The following is an 18438-nucleotide window of genomic DNA, read 5'->3' as shown; positions in this document are numbered from 1 at the left end:
GGTTCTATTGCGGGTGGGGGCCCTGCTCATTTTTCTACTGAGCCTTTAGAGATGAAGATGGGAACCCATCAGGAGTTAATCACTTTTATTGCAGTACCTGGCATGGACCAGCCCCTTATTTTAGGGCTTCCCTGGCTTCGTAAATGGAACCCTCGCATTAACTGGAGGAAGGGGTGGCTACGTATTCGCACTAGCGCGACCCCTGACTCTACAACTCTACAATTTTAAGTTCCTAGAAGGTCCAGCATCCAGGCCTCCTTCCTTCCTTCCTTCCTTCCTTCCTTCCTTCCTTCCTTCCTTCCTTCCTTCCTTCCTTCCTTCCTTCCCAAAAGGTTTTTTGGGGGTTTAAAGTTTATCAAGACCACAATTACACAGCACGTTCTTGGGCATATAGATGAGGGTTAGGATTCAAAGAGGCCAAGTGAACCGAGGAATGATAGAAAGGACCAACAAAGGCGGGCATTTTATTGTTGTTGCAGTCCAAGCCCTTTCCAATCCCCACAGTTCTCCTGCACAAATAACTATGGAAAGTTATGTCTTCCCCAGGATCTTTTCTGTCCCAATTCGATGTCAGCTTTATCTTTGATCCCAAAGCCTTTTTAATGGAGAATATATAGCATACTGAATAACATGGGGTTGCTGTGACGGTCGTAAGAGTGAAAAAAGAGTCCATTTTTTCAGTGCTGCTGAAAAGCAGTCACTAAATGAACTGTTTTAGTTGAGGACTATTTACAATGAAGCAAGCGTGGGGCTGTTGGGGAGGGTCTTTGGGGGCTAGGCAAGGCAGCAGTGAAAGCAGCCAGAGGGAAGCAACACAGACCACCCTCGGAGCCCCTCCCTCTAGCCAAACGGGTGAAGGATCTCACTGGGCTGCCCCCTGGTGGAATGGAAGCGACCTTGTCCCAAAGAACCTTCTCAAATGCCACTGCGGAAGATCAGGGTCCGAAATGGAGCTCGGAAGATCGCAAGCTTTGGCCCATGGAGATGGTGGCAGCGGCTGGCTCCTCAGGAAGGCTGGCAGGAATTGGCCCAGCAGACTCCCTCCTCCATCTCCTGGGAAGCAAAGCAAGGCCATGGTTGAGCTTTAGGAGACCGATGGTGCCAGAGGACAGAGGTCCAAGGGGCCAGCAGTGGAGTGGGTCAGAAGGGGCAAAGGGAGAAGGGGCACCCACCCACCCACCCATCTATCCATCTATTGTATTTCTGCTCCCATGAAAGAGGTATGCTCAAACTGGAAACCCACATTAATCTTATGGGATCACTTTGTGTCAATCTCTCTCTCTTAGCCCCCCTGGACATCTTAAGCTGGGCAAACCTCACCGAGAGGCTTTGTTTTTGTGGCGGTACATGACGTCATTCTCAGCCTGTAGAGATCAGGAGGTCCTGTTCTCACTTGTGCCACCTGTGGATTAGATCTCTCCCCCACTAGCTGGCCAGAGTGACCAGGGAGGGGCGAGGGGGCTGGATGCAGGCAGTGGTAAATGCATTGTTCATTGAAGAGATGTTCCCTTTGGAGATGCAGAGATGGTGGTTGAAGACTATCAGACTCTCTGAGTCAAGTCTCAGGTCTTGGTGTGAGACTGAAACTGCACCAGTCATACACCGGTGTCCTTGGTGAGACCAAGATGGAGAGAGTGAGATTATATTTGGATTGACCAGTATGGGTTCAGTTGTATCCATTTTAGGACCCATCAAATATACATGGCCAGATCCTGTTCTCCGGGCTTAAAAGTTTCTACCAGGATCTGAACCAATGGACCTCTGCACTTAGCTCCAATGACCAGATAGGGGCCATTAGCTTTAGGAGATGTCCATGGTGCTCATTGGTTCTGGAGCCTCCCTGTTCCTCTGGGCAACCCATGAACTCTTCTGGGGCAGAAGGAGCAGGAAAAGAGTGTGGGTTTCTCAGAGATCACCCTTAAAGTGGTACCTTTTCTGGATTTCATTCTCAAGATGAGTCCCAAGCATCCAAGGAGGAGAAGGCTTCCCATTTTGCTAAGGAACAGCAGGGCCCAGAGAGGCAACCCGGAGACACTCTGGTCTGAAAAAGATCAGCATCCCCTGTTAATCCTTTCCTTAAGCCCCTTCCTTAAATGCTTGACATGAAGCCCCTGTGGAGGGAATCTAAAGGTCAACATGAGATTCTAATGGGTTTGTCAGCATGAGTTACAATAGATTCTAAGTGGTTCTGGGTAAAGTTCATCCGTATCTTTTTTGCCATTCTTGTGTTGGTATGAGGAGACCGCCTCCTGCCAATTACCTCCTCGAGACCTATCAGATCTCACAGATTAGGCCTCCTCCGAGTGCCATCTGCCAGCCAGTGCCGGCTGGCCACTACGTGGAGGAGAGCCTTTTCAGTAGCAGCTCCGACCCTTTGGAACGATCTCCCCATGGAGATTTGTACCCTCACCACCCTTCAGACCTTCCGCGCAGCCCACAAGAGCTGGCTATCCCGTCAGGCCTGGGGGTAAAGATTTGATTCGCCCGCACCCGAATGCTGAATGAATGTTGTTTATTCTTTTAATTACGTGTTATGTTATATGTTACTGTTTGTATCCCCTCCCATATAAGTTGTTAGCCGCCCTGAGTCCTCTCAGGGAAAAGGGCGGCCTATAAATAAACTTATTCCTATTCCTATTCCTATTCCTCTCCCTGACTGGGCCCCCACATCCCACCAGATCTGGCAGAATCGGCCTCCTTGGTGCCCCATCAATTCGGGAGCGTGATCTGGTGGACCAGTAAGTGAACTGTTTCTGTTTCCAAAGACCCTGAAGGTCCAGAGAAGGAACAAGAGGGAGGAGCTTCACGTCACAGTGAGAAGATGGACTTTCCGGCTTCTCCGGAATAGCCGTCTAATTCAGATCATCTGGATGGTCCTATCTGGATCTAAGCCATCCCGGAGAGATGGTGAAAGGTAGGGGGAGATCCAGTGGTCCCAGAGACACTCGCAAAGTCTCTGGTGACCCAGAAAAAGCCCCCTTTGCCAGCGATTGTGAGTCAGCCACCAGGCTGCTGAAGCTGATGACAGCTCCTACACGTAAGGGCAGGAGAGAAGCATGTCGTGTTGGTGAGAGTTTTTAAACCCTTTTTTCTATTGGAAAGAGAACACCCTAAATTTGGAAACTTAATTTAAAATGAGGCTGACTAGAGAGAAAAGCAGCGGGTATAAGTTGTCCAATTGAAGTCTTTCCCCCCTTTTTATTTTCAGAAGTCAGGCTGGACTTACATTGTAATCCAATGTGGATTGGTTTACTCCGCTTTTTTATACTTTTAATTTTGGACCTTGTGGGGACATTGAATATATTTAAATCTTAATTGCCCTGAATATTTTTTTTCTCTTTTATTTCTTTTTTGGCTACTCTTGTTGTATTTCCGATTTTTTTAAAGAAAAGTCAAAATAAAGATGGAAGAAATAAGCATTGAGAGTTGATACAATTAACACTGCCATCTAGTGGACTTGAAACATTATTACTAGAGAGAAGCGATTCCCTTGAATGCTGTTTGGTTAAGGGCTGAAAGGGGCAGGAATACAACTGTTTACACAGCTGTTTCCTGTGGAACTTTCAGTATCTGGAAACTTACTTTAGACTAAACAGAAGCGCTAAGGGAAAGCTCAGAGTGACCTTGGAAAGACTTTTATCTTATAAAAAAAGAGACTGAACTTACTTTTTCGAGCTTTGTGGCAGTTCTTATACTATTATATTATCTTGCTGGGGAGGTGATTATTTTTTTCCCTTGGCTCTTTGACTTCCCCCTTTTTTTAGGCTTTGAAGTATTGATTCCTGATTTTTTTTTTGCTGTCTTTTTCTTTTGAAGATTTTGGACACAAATGGATGGCTTGCCTTAAAATTTGAGTAAATTGGATTGAAGACTTTTTTTCCTCCTCTCTCTTTCTTTTCTCTTTTTTATTCCTTTATTTTTTTTAAGTGATTTTCACTTTTTCCTCTTTCCTCCTTCTTTTTTCTCTCCTCTCACTTTATTTATAATCTCTTATCTTCATAAGTTGATGTTTAATTTTTTGTGATATTAACTGGACTAGAATATAAAAGAAAAAATTTAGAAGATGAGTAGAAAAACAACAGCTGTTAGTTCTACAACAACAACCCCTGCCTCCTCACCTGCAGGAGGACAAAGATTAATACAGTCAATGCTTCAACAAGAAAAGGAGAAGGGAGTAACTTTAGAGGTAAACATGCAAGCGATACAGAAATTACAAGCAGGAACTGATAGCAAGGATGAAAAGTTAGACACCATTGTAAAGAAGACTGAGAGGATAGAAAAAAGAATTGAGACAATAGAGCAACAAAATCAAAGTATAGAACAAAAAGTTGCTAAAATGGAAGGAAAATGGAAGATATGCAAAACTGGATGATGAAATACAAAGACAGAGTCCAAAAAATTGAAGAAAAGGTTCAACAAGAAGAGAAAAAGGTTGTGGAGTTAAACAGGTGATTGAGCGACATGGAAAGGGAGAACAGTGGAATACTAGGATGGGAGATGGATAGGTCTGAATTTTTCCTAAGATTTCAAAACAGAAGAAAGAGGAGGGAACCTAGTACAGATCTGAGATATTGACAAATGTATTAGAGATATCCCAAGAGAAGATGATGGACAGGATAGATGAAATGTTCCGAGTACATACAAAATATGCAATGAGAAATGCCCTTCCAAGGGAAGTCCACGTAAGATTTACCAAGAAAGCAACCAAACTACAAATACTACAGAAAATGAGAGATAGAAAATTAGAATATAAAGGCAAGGAGATTGTAGTTCTGAAACAAATTCCGAGAAGAGTGAGAGAGAAGAGACGAGAATATCAATTCTTGATTAAGGTTCTGATTAAAATAGGTGTTAATTATAGATGGCTCATACCAGAAGGTCTATTATTTACATGGCAAAGACAAAGATATAGAATAGATACAATCGATAAGGAAACTGGAAAAGATGAATTAGTGGCACAACTACTGCAGACACCCATAACTGAGATTGAAAAAGTAGAAGGAGCCATAGGGGGAATTGATAAAGAAGGTGGTGTGGGGTGTGTTTGTGTGTGTAAATCTCAGAGAACAATGAGAACCCAGATCAACTAGAGCTATAAATCCTATAAAGTATAAATATGGAGGGAAAAAATGGTCACAATCAATATAAATGGACTTAACTCAGCAATTAAAAGAAAGAAAATATTTCACAAATTAAAACAGTTAAAACTTGACATAATCTGCCTACAAGAAGTACACATTTAAAAGAGACATGAACACCTACTAAGACTACCAAAGCTTGGGAAAATGTTTACTACACTGGTGAATTGTAAGAAAAAAGGAGTGATCTTCTATATTAAAGATAATATTCCAGCGAAACTAATCTATGCAGATGAAGAGAGAAGAATTTTGATGGTGGAAATTATGGATAATATTTTTTAAAAATACTCCTAATAGGAATCTATGCTTCTAATGAAAAGCAAGATGAATTTTATAAAAATAACTGCACAAAAAAATCTTGGATTTGGGCTATGTTGATATTTGTATGATGGGAGATTTTAATGGCATTGTAAACCAGAACATGGACTACAAAACACACAAAACAACAAAATTAAATAGAAAACTGCTTCCGAAATCCTTCTTCAGGATGATAGATGAAATAAATTTAAAAGATATATGGAGAGAAAGAAATACTACAAAAGAACAATATACTTTTTATTCAAATAGACATAGTTTGGGGGGGGGGAAACTTTGAGCATGGGATTGATTTAGAGAAATGGCAAAAATTGTGGTCTCAAAATTATAAAACGACAATGTCAACTGCATATAGAGAAAATTTGTATAAGATGCATTACAGATGGCATCTACCCCCAACGAGAATGGCAAGAATGTCCAAGAATAAATTGGAAAAGTGCTGGAAATGTCATCAGAAACTGTATTGAAGCCCAAAGATACTGGACTAAAATTCACATGTGGTTGGAGAAAATGATACACAAACACATAGACCTTAAACCAGAGATTTTGTTACTGGGAATCATAACAGAAATCTATAACAAAGACTTAAAATATCTGATTGTAAATGTTTTAACAGCAGCTAGAATCGTATTTGCAAAAAACTGGAAAAATGAAACAATATCAAAACAGGAAGAAGTTATTTGAAAAATTTGTTTTAAAATGAAGGATAAGGATAATAATGAATCTATGTACATTTGATAGAGGATTGGTGATATAATGTATAACCCTAAGTGTATATTATAAAGAAATCTTGTTGTTGATAAATAATTTTAATAAGGAAGTAATCAAAAACTGGTATATATATGAAGTGAGTATTTAGAATACCTTGTTGAAAAATGAAGGAATAACATTTTTGTTTGAATGCATGATGTACAAGGACAATAATGAACATAAGCATACTCGATGGATGATTGGCGGGATTATACATAATTGAAAATAGTGATGTATAAACATAAACAGTAAATTATTTTATACTGTAAAAATATTCAGAATGAGATAAGTGATTACATAAAGGTATATTGTTATTAAACAGACAATCAAGAATGCAAGGGAATTAGGTTTGTTGAAAAGAAAGAAATATTAATCATAATTGAATATATGTTGTACAATGAAAGTGAGGTATCTAGTTATATTAGACGGAAAATCTGTGATTGTATATGTAACTGAAAATATGGGTGCAAAAACACTTGTAACCAAACGAAATGCTGTATGTAATGGATTAGAATTTTTTATGTTGTTTTTATGTTTAAAAATAAAAAATGCAAAAAAGAAAGAAAGAAGGAACAACGGATGGAAATTGACCAAGGAGAGATTCAACCTAGAAATAAAGGAGGAATTTCCTGACAGGGAGAACAATCAACCCATGGAACAGAAGTTGCCTTCAGAAGGTGTGGGAGCTTCATCACTGGAGGCTTTCAAGACGAGACTGGACTGCCCTCTGTCAGAAATGGTGGAGGGTCTCCTGCTTGGGGGGAGGGGGTTGGACTAGATGACCTACAAGGCCCCTTCCAACTCTGTTCATCTGTAATGTGTAAACTGTAAACTTGCCTCCTGAAGTTGTGAATGCTCCAACACTGGAAGTTTTAAAAAAGAGATTGTACAACCATTTGCCTGAAATGGTGTAGGATTTCCTACCTGAGAAGGGGGTTGGACCAGAAGACCTCCAAGGTCCCTTCCAACTCTGTTGTTCTGTTCTATTCTCAATAAAGATTCTATGCTATTCTATTCTCAGTAAAGATTCCACTCCACTCCACTCCACTGTACTTTCCTCTACTCTACTCTACTCTACCCTACCCTACCCTACCCTACCCTACCCTACCCTACCCTACTCTATTCCTATTCTCTCTTCTCTTTTCTCTTCTCTCCTCTTCCTTTCCCTTCCCTTCCATTCCATTCTATTATCTCTTCTCTTCTCTTCTCTTTTCTTCTCTTCTCTCCCCTCTTCTCTTCTCCTTTGCTCTGCTCTGCTCTCCTCTTCCTTTCCCTTCCCTTCCCTTCCACTCCATTACCTCTTTTCTTCTCTTCTCCCCTCAGAGAAATCACTGCCACGGAGTGGTGCTTGGCCCATCCAGAAAGTGTTTGTGTCTTGCATAGATAAGATGGTTGCTTTAATTGCTGTTACTGTGGCTGTTGTTGTTTTACCTTGGCTGCTGGCTTTGTGTATTTTTATTTTTGTGTTGCTTGTCTTTTTAATTGCTGTCAGCCATCCAGAGGCACCAAAAGAGGTTGGGCAGTTCTAGAACTCTCATCCCTGGCCTCTTGCAAAGAGAGGAAACTTTCCTGAGAAAAAAAACTTTCCTGGAAGACGGAGACCAGGAGGGACACATCCTGCATGGATCCGGGGGGGGGGGGGGGCGGATGGAGAGGGTGCCTGCCTGCCCCCAACCCAGCCAAGAAGCTTTGCCAGTAGATCATTAATCACCAGGAAGAAGCTGAAGGATCTCCCTGCCCCACTTAAATGCCAGTAAATGGAAAGATCTTCCATGCCCCCCTCCCCTCGCTTAAGCTCTGGTAAACTTTCCGTCCCCTGCCTGAATGCTGCCCCATAACTGCTGTTTCTCCCCTAAGGAGCCTGCTAATTTTCCTGAGGGAGGAGAGGGAGGAGAAGGAGAAAAAGAGGGAGAAGGCAAAAGAAGAGAAGGAGAATAGAGACAAAGAGGAGGAGGAGATGATGGAGGAGGGGGGAGGGGGAGGAAGAGGGTCAAAGAGTGGTGAGACACAAGGCTCTTTGCCAGTTTTCATCAAGCAGTGATTGCTAAAGAGAAGGAAGGAGAGAGTAAGGAAGCAAGAGCAGCAGAAGGAGAATCTCTCTTTTTGAAGGCTATAAAGCCATTTGTGAATGGAATAGTTACCCTTTTGTGAATCTCCCTCTCTCCTCCCTCCCTCCTTCCTTCCTTCTATTCTCCCCTATAAACATATTGGAAACTTCCAACCAGAAGTTGGTTATACCTGGTACTATTTCACTACTAACCACAACAGGGAGCAAATGACTAATTATCAGATTTTTAAAAACATCTCTTGTACTTTTCCTCTTGATTTCACCATTACTTAAAAAGATTCTTATCAGCCCATTTCTTGTAAAGTATAAGAACTGCCTGTGCCTCTCTGTCTCTCTGTCTCTCTGTCTCTCTGTCTCTCTGTCTCTCTGTCTCTCTCTCTCTCTCTGTTTCTCTGTCTCTGTCTCTCTCTCTCTCTCTCTCTGTTTCTCTATCTCTGTCTCTCTCTCTCTGTTTCTCTTTCTCTGTCTCTCTGTCTCCCTGTCTCTCTGTCTCTCTCTTTCTCTCTCTCTCTCTGTCTCTCTGTCTCTCTGTCTCTCTCTCTCTCTGTTTCTCTGTCTCTGTCTCTCTGTCTCTCTCTCTCTGTTTCTCTATCTCTGTCTCTCTCTCTCTGTTTCTCTATCTCTGTCTCTCTCTCTCTGTTTCTCTTTCTCTGTCTCTCTGTCTCCCTGTCTCTCTGTCTCTCTCTCTCTCTCTCTCTCTGTCTCTCTCTCCCTCTCTCTCTGTTTCTCTGTTTCTCTGTCTCTCTCTCTGTCTCTCTCTCTCTGTCTCTCTCTCTCTGTATATATATTCTTACATTTTTAATACCATATATGTGTGGTTTTTACATTTTTATTGATTTTTGTATGTGTTTTTATAATTTTCCCTTTCTCTTTTTAATATTTTCTACTTTGTTAGAAAGTTTGTATTACTTCATGATTTTCTTTTTATATATTTTCTACCTTTTATACAGATTGTGTTCTACTTCTTGAAGAGCTATAACCACCAACCTTGAACTAAGGAGAAATTTCCTGGCAGTGGGAACAATCAACCCCTGGAGGCTTTTAAGAAGAAACTTGGGCAGGCACTTGCCTGGGATGGTAGAGGGTCTCCTGCCTTGAGCAGGGAGACAGGTGAGAAGACCTTTGAAGTCCCTTCCAGCCTTGGGATTCTATGTTCTACCTGCACAAACATACTTTAAGGCAACTGTTGAATACTAGCGCGGGAAATACAAGCGCGAGGATAAAGGACTCCCCTTCTGATTGGTTCCCGGGCGGAGCCGGTTCAATCCTCGCCCTGATTGGTCGAGCTACTCGACGCCCCATTGGCTCCTCGTTCAAACCCGGGGGTATAAATGTTTGGCGCGAACCATGCCACGTTGAATCGTAGTCACTCTGTTCTCAATAAAGGTTGCTGTTGCATACCCGCTTGTCGCGTCCCCGTCCCTTCGCTCCAAGATGCAAAACTGGCGACGAAGGTGGGATCCCGATTCCCGCGACCACGGAGTAGAACGAGCCAGCTGCCACCGCGTCTGAATCAGCATGAACGTTATCTCAGGCTGAGAACTCCGGCAGCGAACGCAAAAATTTTCTCCGCTCTCTTCCTCCCCCTCTCTGGCTCCACACCACGATGGCATCAGCGCTTCCTCCTTTCGCGCCATTCGGATCCGCCGGAGAATCATGGGACGGCTTCATGGAGCGTTTCGAGTGCTACTTAATCGCATCGAGGAACCAGGCACAGACCGACGAGGAGAAATGCAGTTTCTTCTTGTCTTGCTGTGAGCCTTCCATGTTCGCCTCTGCGAGAGCCCTGGCCGCCCCGAGGCCAGCCTACAAACTCGGGTGGGACGAGCTGATGTCCAGGCTGAGGAACCACTACGCTCCCTCACCCTCTCTGATCGCACGCCGCTTCACCTTCCGCCGCCGAGTGCAGAAGCCCAACGAATCCATCAGCCAGTTTCTAGAGGCTTTGCGCACCGTGGCCGCCCAGTGCGATTTTGCAGACCTGGAGGAGAACCTCGTAGAGCAGTTTGTATGCGGGGTCCGCGACCCGCATTTGCGAAGCCGCATGCTCCGGAACCACAAAATCACCTTGGTGCAAGCCGTGGAGACCGCGCGAGCAGCGGAGCTCTCCGAACAATCCACGGCCGATATCGAACGCCTCCAGCTGAAAACCCCCGCGCAAACCGCCGCGGGGCCTTCCACCCAGACGAACCTCGTCGACGACCTCTCTCCTGCTGAAGACGAGGAGGAGGAAACCGTCGGACAAATGAGGACGCAGCCGAAGCGGAGGCCACACCAGCAACCACCGACGCCAGCTCAGCCAGCCTCAAACGCACCTTGCCGCGGATGCGGCGGCCGCCACAGCCGCGCATCCTGCCCGTTCCGTTCTGCCGTCTGCCGCCGCTGCCGAGGAGAAGGACACCTCGCCAGGGTCTGCCGGGCTCTCGTGCCAGCCCCATCGTTCATGCAGCCCAGCGACCAGCGCCAGGCACCGCAACGCCGCCAACAGCCACGTCCTGCGAGGCGAGCTGAGGACTGCCACTCAACCTACCAGCCCTCCAGCGCCGACTGCGTGGTCTACCAGGCTTCCCACGTTCCCGCCGGCGATCGCAAAATCAGCACCGCCGTCCGTCTCGAAGGTCAGCTTTGTCGAATGGAGGTGGACTCCGGGTCTTCCCGTTCTCTCCTATCTTGGGCCCTGTTTTCCCGCCTTTGTCCCGGGGTTCCCCAGAGCAAACTGCGCCCCGTCGGGGTCTCCCTCCTAGACTACCAGGGAAAGGGGATTCCCACGGCAGGAATATTCCACATCCGAGTGGAATACGGAGACTTTAAGGGGAAACTCCCAGTTCTAATCGTCAGGAACGATCTGCCCGCTCTCCTTGGGTTGGATTGGTTCCCTGCCTTGGGCCTCACCATAGAGGGGGTGCACAGGGTAGTTCCCCTCACCGTAGATAGCGTTCTAGACGAGTTCGCAGATGTGTTCGATGGGAAATTGGGCTGTTATAAGGGCACCCCCATTTCTCTCTGCCTCGATCCCCAGGTCGCTCCCATTAGGCTGAAGGCACGCAGGGTCCCCTTCGCATTGAGAACAAAGGTAGACGCCGAACTTGATAAGCTTATAGAGCAGGGGGTAATCGAGCCCGTAGATCACGCCCGTTGGGAAACCCCCATAGTCCTCCCGGTCAAACCCGACGGATCGGTGAGAATATGTGCCGACTATAAGTCGACCATCAATTTGGCCCTGCAGGCAAATCCATATCCGGTCCCCGTAGTGCAACACCTACTCCACTCCTTAGGGCAAGGCCGCATTTTCGCCAAGCTAGATATGGCACAGGCCTACCAGCAGCTGCCCGTAGACGACGATGCGGCTACAGCCCAGACCATCGTCACCCACCGCGGGGCCTTTCGTTGCCGCCGCCTCCAATTCGGCGTTTCGGTTGCCCCGGGGATTTTTCAGAGCCTCATGGAGCGGTTGCTCCACGGGCTCCCAGGCGTCGTTCCCTACTTCGACGACGTCCTGGTCGCAGCCCCCTGCCACTCGGAACTCCTGAAAATACTGCGGGAGGTCCTCACACGTTTTAGGGAGGCAGGACTGAAACTAAAGCGCAGCAAATGCGAAATTGCTGTTCCCAAAGTAGAATTCTTGGGTTTCCTCATCGATGCCCAAGGCATCCACCCCACTCCTTCCAAGGTTGCCGCCATCAAAAACGCACCTGCACCCACCTCTAGGGCGGAATTGCAGGCGTTCCTGGGGCTTTTAAATTTCTACGCCCCGTTTATTCCCCACAAGGCGTCGCTAGCCGAGCCGCTACACCGACTGCTTGACCGGTCAGCGGCCTGGCAATGGGGTAGCCGCGAAGCGCACGCGTTCGCGGCTATAAAAGACATTTTGACCTCGTCGGCAGTCCTAATTCAATATAGCGACAGGATGCCCCTAGTTCTGACTTGCGACGCCTCTCCCTATGGCATAGGGGCGGTCCTGAGCCATGCCCTCCCGAACGGCTCAGAGGCCCCCATAGCCTTCTATTCCCGGACACTCTCCTCCACGGAGCGGAACTACAGCCAAATCGATAAAGAAGCCCTGGCTGCAGTGTCTGGCATTAAGCGGTTCCATGACTACCTCTATGGTAGGAACTTCACCCTTGTCACGGATCACAAGCCACTCCTGGGGCTACTGGCAGGCGACAAGCCAACCCCCCCCATTTTGTCTCCCCGCATGACACGCTGGACGGAGTTCCTAACGGCGTATTCGTATACGCTGTTATACCGTCCGGGTAAGCAGCTAGGGCACGCAGACGCCCTGAGCCGTTGCCCCTTGCCAGAGACGGACACAGCCCACGTGCCCGCTCTCTCTATTTTGTCCATCGCCGAATCCGACCTCCCCGTCTCTGCCGCGGACGTCGCAGCTTGCACAAAGGCCGACCCCATCCTATCCCAAGTAGCTTCATGGGTCTTGAGGGGTTGGCCCACGGAAAAGGTAGCGGAAGGATTCCGACCATTTAAAGCACGACAAGCAGAACTCGCCCTACACGGGGGTTGTCTTGTCTGGGGGGACAGGGTAGTGATCCCCACAGCCCTGCGGGCACGAATCCTGCCCGCACTCCACAAAAACCACCCCGGCATAGCGCGAATGAAAGCCTTAGCCCGTAGCTATGTGTGGTGGCCCTTGCTAGATTCGGAAATTGCAGACTACGTAGGCCGCTGCAGGATCTGCCAAAACTCTAGGCCGAATCCCCCCACAGCCGCCCCCCGGGAGTGGGAAATCCCTAGAGGCCCATGGTCCCGTTTACACATTGACTTCGCCGGCCCCTTCCACGGCCGAAACTTCATGATAGTAGTCGATGCTTACTCCAAGTGGGTGGAGCTGGTAATCATGACCTCCACCACAGCAGAGAGTACAGTGAGGGCCCTTCGTAAGATGTTCGCCACCCATGGGTTACCGGATGTGATAGTCTCAGATAATGGGCCCCAGTTTACCTCCACCACGTTCCAAGAATTCCTGGCCGAACAAGGAATCAGACACGCAGCCACAGCCCCTTATCACCCAGCTAGTAACGGCCGGGCGGAGCGCGCAGTTCGCTCAGCCAAAGAAGCCTTGGGCCGCATGGACCAGGGCGACTGGCAAGAAAGAGTGGCAGCTTACCTCTTGAGTCAGCACTCCATACCCTGCCCAACGACTAATAAAAGTCCCGCGGAGCTCTTGATGGGTAGGAGATTGCGAACCTCCCTAGACAGGCTCCATCCACTTTACGCAGGGGATCTGCCAAGCAACCTGGGGGCCCTCCCTTCCCACGCGTTTAAGTTAGGGGATCCTGTATGGGCCCGTTCCTTTTCTGGGGATCCACGGTGGGTTCCCGCAACCATCACAGCTCTGACCGGCCCCTGTTCCTTCAGGGTCGCTCTGGCCGACGGAACACAATGGAGGCGCCACGTGGACCAATTAAGGCGACGCCTCCCCACGGAAACAGACGGCCCGAGCCTCTCAGACACCCACTCTCAGCACGAGCCACCCTCGATGACCTTCCCCCCAATGGACCGCCTCCACCCGGGGAACGGGGGACCAGCAGATACGAACTTTTCGGACAGACGCGCCTCACCCGGCTACTCCCTTCCTCGGAGCCCTTATCGAGACTCTGAACCTACACCCCAACCAGACGGCGCGGGGCCGCTGTCGGACACTCCTGTTGCCACGGAGACGCCACCCCGGACAAATGGACATTGGGCACGGGGCCGGGGGCCAGCGCCATCTCACGAGGCCGCGTCGCAGATTCACCGCCCCGCCACAGACACACCTCCGCCGGCGGCACCCCCCCCGACGACAACCGCCGGGGAGCTACGAAGGTCGGGACGAGAACGTCGCCGTCCCACCTACTTACAAGACTATGTTTGCCCTCCTAAGGGAACTCTGTGACTAGGGGGGGAGGGGTGTTGAATACTAGTGCGGGAAATACAAGCGCGAGGATAAAGGACTCCCCTTCTGATTGGTTCCCGGGCGGAGCCGGTTCAATCCTCGCCCCGATTGGTCGAGCTACTCGACGCCCCATTGGCTCCTCGTTCAAACCCGGGGGTATAAATGTTTGGCGCGAACCATGCCACGTTGAATCGTAGTCACTCTGTTCTCAATAAAGGTTGCTGTTGCATACCCGCTTGTCGCGTCCCCGTCCCTTCGCTCCAAGATGCAAAAGCAACTACCCTGGATGGCTGCCTAGCGGGGTTTTCTGCTGGTTGACATTAAGATCAAGACCTTAGGAGATGGGTTTGATCCCAGGACACTCAGGTGGTGGACGGCTGAGGTCCAGCTGAGTTCTCGCCCATTTTCCCAGGAGGTCCATTTGGGAAATGCAGCTGCCAAGCCCCATTTTCACAAGCAATTCAGCCTCAGCTGAGAGTCCAGCAAACAACCTGAGCAGGAGATGGAGAGACTCCATTTGTGAAAGACCACAAACGCACAGGAAGGCCAAAGAGGAAGGAAAAGCAGCAACAGCTGAGTGAATAGTTTAGCTTAAATTAGAAAATAACATGTTACTCATTTTGGTCACAAATAACAATCCCACAACAGTCTCCACCTCACCAGTGAAGGGAGAGGCCCAGCATGGTAGAGGACAAAAGGACACATTGTCCTCTGCCTTACTCCTTTTTATACCAAACCATGGATTGAGGGCTCCAGGCTCACCCCTCAAGGACCCCCTGACTCTTCCCCAAAGACTTTGTGGGTCCAGCCACTCCCACCAGATCCACAGAGGGGATCCCAAAGTGCCTCTTTGGAGATTCCCAGCCTCAAAGCAAACCCACCTGTCTTTCTTCCAGCCACCCCACCTGGGAACCCCCTTTGGGCCTGGCCAAAGGGAGAGGGGGGGCAATAAGGTCTGGGATAGGGCCCCACCTGCTCCCTTTTCACAAGGCACAGCTCGAGCTCCACTTCTAACCCCTCAGAGAAATGCAAGTTCTGGGCTGTGCCAAACCTCCTGGTAAAGAATACGGCGGGCAGGGTGGAACCCAGAGGAAAATGGGGGCATCTGTGGTGTGTGTCTACAAGCCAGGATAGACCTGATCATATTTTTTTTTAAACCAATTGGCATTGCTAAAATGCCAGATCTCTGCTGAAACCTCTGATGTGCAGATGAAGCTTTGAGAGACGTTAAGGTGACAGCCACAGGTGAGCAGCCCTGGGTTCCATCCAGAAAGTGTGTCTCTTCAAAACCTGGAGCCCCCCAACAGACATCCTCTCCCCCCCCCCCCCCCCCACATCAGCCTGGCAAAGGAAGGAAGCCAGGAATTTGCTGGCATGGCTGGGATACTCACTAGAAACTCTCAGGTCAAAGAACTCAACCATCTCTGCTTTGCTCGGTGAAACCATTCGTGCAGAGTACCGTCCGGCGTCCTCTTGCTTTAGTTGGCTGAGATGCAATTCTCTGCAGTCCTTGGAGACGTTCACTCTGCTTTGGAAGGCTGGGAGGAAGACCTGGTGGCCACATGGCTGTGCAAAAGTCACCTCAGCAATATTGATTGACTTGTTGCCGTCCAGTTTACTCCAGGAAATCTTCTTGTATGGTGAAGAAGTCTTCACCTGGAAAGTGATAGATGCCCCTAGAATGCCAGTCAGTTCTTCTATCCCAGAAGTCTCTGAAAGTCACCAGAGAGAAGAGAGAGAGAGAGAGGAGGACATCAGAGTTGGGGCACAAAAGACCTTCCCAGCATCCCATTTCTGACCCTCAGACTCCAGGAAAACCTTTTCCAAGAAGGATCAAAATGGCTCCAGGCCAGAGGACCTGTTGGGGGCGCTCTGGGCAATGGCCTTTCCTTCTTGGAGAAGAAAGAGGGGTTCAAATGCCCCACAAGGGCTTCACTTTGGAGCTCAAAAGGAGGATCTGCCCCATCAAGGACCCCAAAGCTCCTCCAAGCCTCAGGTCACCTGAAGGATTAACCTAAACCCCTTGGGGTCTCTCCTCCCTGCCCCCAGGCTGCACCCCTTCAGATGCCCCTCCTCTTGTAAACACTTCATTACCCAATGAAATTAACCTAATCCAAGATATGGGAACATGGAGAGGGAACATGAAATATACCTACAATGGGAAACTATTGAGATTTAAAGACAGAATCTCAAATTGGGGGCGTGTAAGGATGCATAACTATATAAATATAATGATGAGAATAGCTGGGAATTGTACCCAGGTCGACATCTCAGCCAAAATTAGGCTGGGGAGGGTTTTTTTTTTTTTAAAAAGCACAATGACAATATGTGTATCCTTTTTTTTCTATTTTTTTAAAGAAGGGAGGAGAATATATGTTAAAATTACATATGTTTTTTTTAAGATTTTTATTAACAAACATGTAAAATACACAAACACAAAAGTTAGACATACACCACATTTATACAATACAGTACGAACAGGAAGTTCCTGTTTTTTATAATAGCAATCATCAATCAATTCCGCTCGCCTTATATTATTTCCCCTTCTATTGTATTTCATTTGGATTTCACCATTCTTAACCCTCTTATTTTACTCATAACTATTATTTTTTGAGTTTTGTTATATTCCTTCATTTATACTTGTTTCTTTCCTCCATCCACCTAAACTATTTATCCCATATCTTGTACAATTCAGATTCTTCTTTTCCCTGGATTTCTTTAGTTAGTTTGTCCATTTCAGCACAATCCATAACCTTTCTTATTATTTCATCTTCGCTTGGAATTAATTTGTTTTTCCATTTCTGTGCAAAGGCAATCCTTGCCGCCGTAATTATATGTAGTATTAAATACTGGATTTCTTTTCTGTATTTCACAGACATAATAAAATTACATGTGTATATTGAAAAGGAATTAAAAATACCATCAACATAAAATGGAGCCTGCTCAGAGGCTGAAATACACCAAGTAAATGAGATGAAGGGTGTGAAGTAGAGGAGAGAGGTAAGGGAAGAAGAAAGGGATAGGAGAGAGGACAAGGGGGGGAAGAAGAGGAGGAGAGAAAGAAGGAGTGGAAAGGGGAGAGAGGAGAAGGAGGAAGGAAGGGGAAATAGAGAACAGAAGGATGACAGAGGGAAGAAAGGAGGTAGGGGGGAGGAGGAGAGAGGGAGTAGAAAGTGATGAATAAGGTACAAATACGATGTATGGAAGAGCCAACAATTGTGTTTTGGGGGGTTGTTGGTAAGATGAATTGATGTAAACATTTAATAATATAATATTATGTTGATTATATGTTATGAAAGTGAAACACAGACACACACACACACACACACACACACACACACACACACACACACATACCTTTCCCTCCTCGTTGTTGCCACCAATTTAATTTTTCCCTTCAACCAGGATGGCAGGAGCAAAGGGCAGTGAGGAAAGGTGGGGGGCACTGAATGGTTTAACTCAGCATCCCCCAACCTTCTGGCTTGGCATACTGGAGCCCCCGTTTCAATCCTGCTCTGAAACTCCTTCTGAAGCCAGAAATACAGTAAGAGAAACACAACTTACCGGCTGCTAAGAGAAGGACCAGGAACCACAAACTGAGAAGGATCTTGTGTGACATGACAGCAGTTGGCATTTCAGTAAGAAGTGAGGAGAAGCTTAGGGCAACTTCTGCAAATATTCAAGGACTGCCTCTTTGGTATGAGGAAGATTCAGTTGCAAAATTGTGCAGCTATCTTAGTACTACGTGAAACAATATTTATTTTTATTTTTTTGCAATTTTTATGTGCTTGATATAGGGAAATATTGTGCTCATCATCTGGGCAGCAAAGAAAATTAGAATGTAAGCAATACCTTTCACAAGAGAGACCACAATTTCTGGTCCCTTTGGTGGTCTTTGGGGCGGGGTATTTACTGCTCTGGTCTATTTGGGCTGAAGTGCCCCCTGCATGAGCAACTGGGGTGGGAAGAATACAGAATAACAGAGTTGAAAGGGACCCTGGAGGTCTTCTAGTCCAAACCCCTACCCAAGCAGGAGACCCTACATCATTCCGGGCAAATGGCTATTCAACCTTTTCTTGAAAATCTCCAGTGATGGAGCCCCCACAACCTCTGAAGGGAAGCCATTCCTCTGATTAATTGTTCTCACTGTCAGGAAATTTCTCCTTAGTTCTAGGTTGGATTTCTCCTGGATATATTTCCATTAATTGCTCCTTGTCCTGCCCTCTGTGGAGAATAGGTTAGCCTTGTTTCTCTGTGACAATTCCTCCAATATTCCC

At 47.1% G+C, this 18438-nt stretch overlaps 1 protein-coding gene across 1 annotated transcript; it reads right to left on the bottom strand.

Moving 5' to 3' along the window:
• Window positions 1-862: 862 nt before the first annotated feature.
• Window positions 863-17795, bottom strand: LOC116520195. Its single transcript, XM_032234343.1, has 4 exons — window positions 17726-17795; window positions 15553-15873; window positions 1931-2041; window positions 863-1053 (listed from the first exon to the last, which is right to left on the bottom strand). Exons 1-4 carry the CDS (start codon window positions 17793-17795, stop codon window positions 863-865), a joined length of 693 nt encoding a protein of 230 aa, XP_032090234.1.
• Between the last annotated feature and the right edge of the window lie 643 nt (window positions 17796-18438).

Source organism: Thamnophis elegans, chromosome 17, assembly GCF_009769535.1.
Source record: "Thamnophis elegans isolate rThaEle1 chromosome 17, rThaEle1.pri, whole genome shotgun sequence".
NCBI classification, from domain to species: Eukaryota; Metazoa; Chordata; class Lepidosauria; order Squamata; family Colubridae; genus Thamnophis; species Thamnophis elegans.
The sequence above is the reverse complement of the archived record's forward strand: the minus strand, read 5'-3'. Positions and strand labels throughout refer to the sequence as shown.